Source organism: Hevea brasiliensis, unplaced genomic scaffold (assembly GCF_030052815.1).
Source record: "Hevea brasiliensis isolate MT/VB/25A 57/8 unplaced genomic scaffold, ASM3005281v1 Scaf7, whole genome shotgun sequence".
Taxonomy (NCBI): domain Eukaryota; kingdom Viridiplantae; phylum Streptophyta; class Magnoliopsida; order Malpighiales; family Euphorbiaceae; genus Hevea; species Hevea brasiliensis.
The window spans coordinates 2,382,630-2,388,615 of NW_026615250.1; the positions used below are offsets into that span (position 1 = coordinate 2,382,630).

At 33.3% G+C, this 5,986-nt stretch overlaps 1 protein-coding gene across 1 annotated transcript; it reads left to right on the forward strand.

The window, feature by feature from the left end:
• The first annotated feature begins 4,673 nt into the window (after window positions 1–4,673).
• On the forward strand, window positions 4,674–5,681 carry LOC110662517 (putative defensin-like protein 184). Its single transcript, XM_021821490.2, has 2 exons — window positions 4,674–4,784; window positions 5,367–5,681. Exons 1-2 carry the CDS (start codon window positions 4,730–4,732, stop codon window positions 5,537–5,539), a joined length of 228 nt encoding a protein of 75 aa, XP_021677182.2. The 5' UTR covers window positions 4,674–4,729; the 3' UTR covers window positions 5,540–5,681.
• Window positions 5,682–5,986: the final 305 nt, after the last annotated feature.

The window sequence follows — 5,986 nt, forward strand, 5'->3', positions numbered from 1 at the left end:
GATCCGTGTGATAGTGTAGTGCAATGCAAAAAGTTTAAAAGAGGAATAATATTAGACTAATAGAAACATGTTGGAGTAACTATCCATTTAGTCCCCGATTAGATCATGGCTGTGGGGGTGAGGGGCGTGAGGCGAAATATCATCCATTAGAATTATATAAAATGCACCAGGTAATGCCCAGGAAAGATGGTGGAGTCACAATGGTCTCACTTAAATACCACCTCCTTAGACAACATTTCCTAGACATGCACTTCATACAATCCTAATAGAATCAAACCACTTTGGTAAATCTGTCTTCCCATAACACTACCACGGTACTAAGGATTTATGCCACGAAGGCATAGATAGGCGAGGATTCGCCACGGGTAATAGCAGGGACATATTGATGTTTCTTAGGGTCATGGATGGCAACTTACTCCTTGCGAGTTTCCACAAGTCATTACCATAGCCCAATGTCTAGGTTCGGGATGAGTGGAGTGCGTAAGGGAAGGTGTTAGGCACCCCTTACGCTGGTCTAACCTCGTTAATTCAGTGCAGTCCTCTACTAATGTTTCTAGAAGTCTTGTTTATTATTCCTTTATTAAACTTTTATCCTAAAAATGCAATTCTAATCCTACACATAAGTAATTCACAAAAAGGGTTGTTGTTTACACACAATTTTCATGCACAAGTAATTCCTATCTATGGGGTTGCTAATTATTTAAATGATATTTACGGATGACTAAAATTAATTTATTATATGGAATTTAATTTACAAACAAATTCAATAAAAAATAACCCTATGTTTCTATTTAACCTAATAAATTAATTTTTAACAAGTTACACTAAGTATAATTGAACTAAGTTAATTATGTACATGTGTAATTTATTCTAATATCACATAAGTCCCAAACAATCACAACCTAATAAAGATTTCTAACATGAAAATTTATTTTACTATTACCAAGTATTAAATTAAATTTATTTTACATGCCAATATTAGTTTAATTTACAAATAAGATTAATTTTAATTTACAAAGTATTTATTTAAATTAATTACATGCAAAAGTCGATTAAATTAAAAACAAAGTTAATTTTAATTTACCAAATGAAAGTTCTATTATTACTACAATTTCATGCCAATGGTTATTCGAGAAGTTTAGAGCTACTTACTTGTTGGTAAATGCAGTTGCCATTGGGGTAAGCTACCCTTAAAAAAGGGTCTTCTCTTCTAGTATGGCAATGATATCCCTGGCTTACTCCCGTTTAGCTCCATATAAGCTCCGCGCAAATGCCCTCTTTGATACTTACCTTAGGGCTACTTACCAATTTTGTTTGTAAATAAAAAGAAATAAAGAAAATAAAGAAAAATAATAAAAATCTGAGAAATGAAACTAAACATGTGCGAGTTGTGTATCCCCTCAAATTAAACATGATTACATGATCTATATGAACATATAAAATAAATTGAAGACAAAGAGCATAGAATTAAAAGATTGTGTGGCATAGATCTTGAAAAGAAAACAATAAAAACTGACCTTCCAGAAATCTTGTATGAAAATCTCTTTCCTCCCATCATCCTCTTTTTTTTTTTTTTTTTTTTTTTTTATGAGTGGGGTATTTATAGGGTTTTGGAAGAGAGGTGTGATAGGGTTTGGAGTCTTATGGTGATAAAGTTCAGATAACTTAAACAAATAGGATTGCAGAATTTGGCTAAGGCGAGATATGGATGAGGTGTTTCAACCAATAGGAAGAGAGGGAAAGGGGGTGGCACCAATAGGGAGTGAGGAAGAGGTGTGGTAGGGTTTGAAGTCCTAGTGTGATAAAGTTCAGATAACTTAAACAATTGGGATTGAGGAATTTGGATGAGACTGGGATATGGGTGAGGTGTTCTAACCAATAGGAAGAGAGGGATAGAGAAAAAGATATTTTCTTATTTTAATTTTCAAAAAAAATAAATTAAATGGGTCCTATTTAAAATTCCTAACTAGACTTTCTTAGGCCCATGGCCTTAATTAAACTCAATTAGGTCCATTCTGAACTACCCATATCAAATTTAAACAAAACAAAAATTTTTTCAAATTAAATTAATTTCCCAAAAAGCGTATTATTTTTTTTTCAAGATCATGCCACGAAATTAATAATTCAGTTCCATACCTTCAATTATATCTTACAGCCATACAATTTTTCATCATTGGGTTTCCCACGACCTCAATACACATACACATCACAAAATAAGGGTTTACACCAGGAAGATCGGAACATATTGGAGGAGGAGAGCATTGATGATATTTTAACTCAAATGATGAGTTTGGGCTTGGAGGCTATTACAAATCAGCATGTGATCAAAGAAAAAGCCCACGCCTTAAGGAAAAAGATTATTAAGGCGGTTCAGGATGCCTCGGCTGCAAAGGCTCAGCTCTCCTCCGCCAATGATTACATCGCCAGATTGGAAGATCGGGTGAAATATTGCAAGGATAGGATAACCGAAGTGGAGCGGGAACTTGAAGTTTCTCAGGCTGGTTGATCTGCCAATCTAGCTCATTTTTCCAAGGAACTTCGGGCGAAGGAGGAGGAGCTACAGACGAAGGAAGAGGAGCTCCAGGCCAAGGAAGAGGAAAGCACAACAAAAGAGGCTGGGGCATATGTGAACACCCATAATGACCTCCTGACCGAGCTAAGGAAGCGTTACCCTGAGGAGGACTTCTCTTGGATGAATCAGCTCATTCCAGAGGCCAAAGAGGAGAGCGACGAGGCACGAGAGAGAGGAGAGGATCGAGAGCGATAATGTACCCAGAAGCGGTGGGAGATCCTCGGTGATTGACTTTTATATTTTTATTTTAAAATGAATTGAAGTACTCTTTTTTTTACGTTCATTTTTTTTTGAGATCGGAATGCGTCAAATTATGCAGTACTTAATTGATTGAACGTAGTTGAACATTAAACTTGAAAGCGACTATTAATCAGAGTATAAGAGATCGGAAAAATATTACACGTGAACATGAGATCAGACTAAGTCATGACCAAATGCTGAGTGAAACTTTAAAATATTAGAATTACAAAGGTCTGATAGTGACTTGAACTTTTAAGATCGGAATTATTATTAGACCGGATAGAAACCTTAACTTTATTTTGGGGAATATCTGGGGCAATCAAGCGAGAAGCCCAATCATAACATTAGTCAAGCGAAGCTTTGTGATGTTTGAACTAAGAGAGATCGAAAAACATTGATAGGCAGGATTGGAGGGTCCGAAGACCTGATATTGTCTCGATTTCATCTAACAAAGACTAAGAGATCGGAAAACTATTTAACTTGAGCATGAGATCGGTCTGTTTCAGGGACGAGCAATCGGTGAGTCCGGAAAAACCATTTGTGATTGGGGACATCGATTGTGAGCGGATAATAAAGTTAAAAGTTTAAAAGTTCCTTGACTTCGGAGGTCGACCAAATATGGTGTCTACAAGTCATTTTGACATGCATTTGCTTATGTTTTCCTTGGTGTTTGCTTTGCTTTCTGTTTTACTTCTCAAAATTTGAACTTTTACCTTAGTTCTTATTAATAGTTGTTGTTTCTGAAGCATCATCCATCATGGGAAGAAACTTATCATTTAGTGGGTTTTTTCTCCAATTCTCAATGGCTAAATTTGGAAATGGATGATGTTGGAATCTATGTGTCTCATTTATAATCAACATTTGGTTTTTGAATTTCATTTCCTGTTCATTTTGGGTTGTGCTGCATCATGCATTCTGATTACTCTTTTCTCTTAGCCAAGCAAATATATCAGGATTGTTTCTTATGGTGATCTGAATGCTTATAAAACTAATCAAAATTTGCATGTTTAAATAAAACGTTATGGTTTTTGGATCAAAATGGGTAATAATTTTGTTATTATTTGATTCTACCAAGTATACAGAAACAATGTAGGCATTTATTGACACAAGCAACTTCTGCATTTTCTGGTTTCTATATGAAAGTGTGAAGATTTGTTAGACTTTGATGGTTTGGTAAATTTTCCGGTATACTTCCTTGCCAGTAAAGTAAGTACATTCTAGTTGTGTTTTTATGAGTAGTTTAGTCAGCTTTGTATAGATGTTCAAATGTGACCAATCATTATCAAGTTCATGTGCAGTCGTACATATTTTTCAAAAGATGGATTAGGGTTATAATTTATTTTCTTCCTGTTTCTGTTACACCTTGCACTATGAAAAGCAAGTGAAATGTGTGCATTAAGTACTCTCTCCTTGGACCCACAAAAGTTTTGTGATTTCAATGAGGGGTTGCATTCCAGTTTTATGATGCAATATTGCTTGCCTAAACATGTTGTAACCCTAATTTTAAGTGTGTTACAATTGGTGTATACAATAAATTTGATTAAAGAAGGACTGGATAAAGATTACATATAAAGCAATGCTAACTTTTGGATAATTTACTATAAACCCGGTCTTTATTAATTCAAGAATTGGAAAAACTTGTTGGGGGCATCTTCACCATTCTCTTTTCTAGAAGATGCTAAATGAGTTACAATCTAATGATGGAAGTCTGTTAATTAGTTTAATTCTTTAACATTCTGATTCTTGGCAATAACATTATAAAATTACAGATTCATAATTCCACTAACCCTTGACATTTGCATGCTTATCCATAATGCAAATATATGAAAGTGAAAAGCCTTATAAATAGCCTACTTCGTTTCCGTATAACTCAACCTTTACTAAGAACACATAGAGAACCTCAAATACGCTCTTAGAATGGTGAAGCCTTCTGCCTTCTGCTTCCTGCTTCTCCTCCTCTTCTTTACGTCTGGTAAAAGTTTCTGGCCAATTTCTATTTTTATGTTACTGAATACTGAGGCTATTCTTGCTTAGAGTTAATCTAGTGGTTAATCTAGTAGTGATATATATCTTTACGTGTAAATATAGCTAGCATAAACTCATATATTCAAGCCGTTGGACCAATATAAAGTAAAGTTTAAATTTAATTGTGCTTTCTTTTCGTTGGATTTGTTAATGAAATCTAGGGAAAATTATGTTAGTTCTTATGATTTATTAAAAATCACAACTAAATTAATACGTTGAGCTGATTTCCTACTAAATTTTACGTCTAAGGTCAGATATTTAAATTTTGAAGTCATTTTTTGTTGGGATGACTTTAATTGAATACCACTTTCAATCCAAACTTATAGTTAATCTTGAAAAAAAAAATCACAGGCTAATTTATTTGTTTTCAATTTGAAATAATTATGTCTCAATTTTTATTTTATAAATAAAATGATCTCTCTATTTAAATTTAATTCAATTTATCATTAATTATATATTAAATGATGAAAATAATTTGAGGAATTAACTTATAATTTATTTTAAAATACATATATTTGTGGAAGTGCAGATGAAAAATTGGTGCTCAAGGCAGAAGGGAAGGATTGCCACAAAGTTTGGAACTGCAAAGGAGGCAACCGTTGCTGGGAGGATTGCAGAAACAAATATAATGGAATGGGACAATGCGATTTGTACACTGCACCCCCTGTTCCCAAGCAGTGCTTTTGCGCATACAAGTGCTGATCAATCATCTTTACCCTAATTAATATCTACCTAAGGCTTGAAATTTGAAATTAAATAAAACTTGGATTTGTTTCAGACATGTTTACAACTAGAAGCTCATATATATATATCTCAGTTATGTTAATATTGTAATCAACTTTGTGTGGAAAATTTTCTATTTTTATCTGTTAACTCTTATCATCGAAACTTAAAATCCTATAATCAATCAAACGATTCAATTATCAAATTATTAAGTTAAAGTACATTAATTTTTTTTTAATTTAATGGAGGCTTAATTGATTGGATATAACTAATGAATTGCACAATATGTTGTGAGGTAACTATATTTGTTTGCCAGTATAAAAATAAATTATCTATAATAGGTACATAAAGAAATCTTAAACCTTCTATTCCTCACATCTTAAAAAGGAAAGAAAATTAATCAAATTATTTTTAATTTGTTATATA

Excerpts from the sequence above, each read along its gene's own strand:
- LOC110662517 (XM_021821490.2), top strand. The coding sequence starts at position 4,730 with ATGGTGAAGCCTTCTGCCTTCTGCTTCCTGCTTCTCCTCCTCTTCTTT. Across the intron at positions 4,785-5,366 it reads CCTCCTCTTCTTTACGTCTG|ATGAAAAATTGGTGCTCAAG; the intron begins GTAAAAGTTTCT and ends GTGGAAGTGCAG.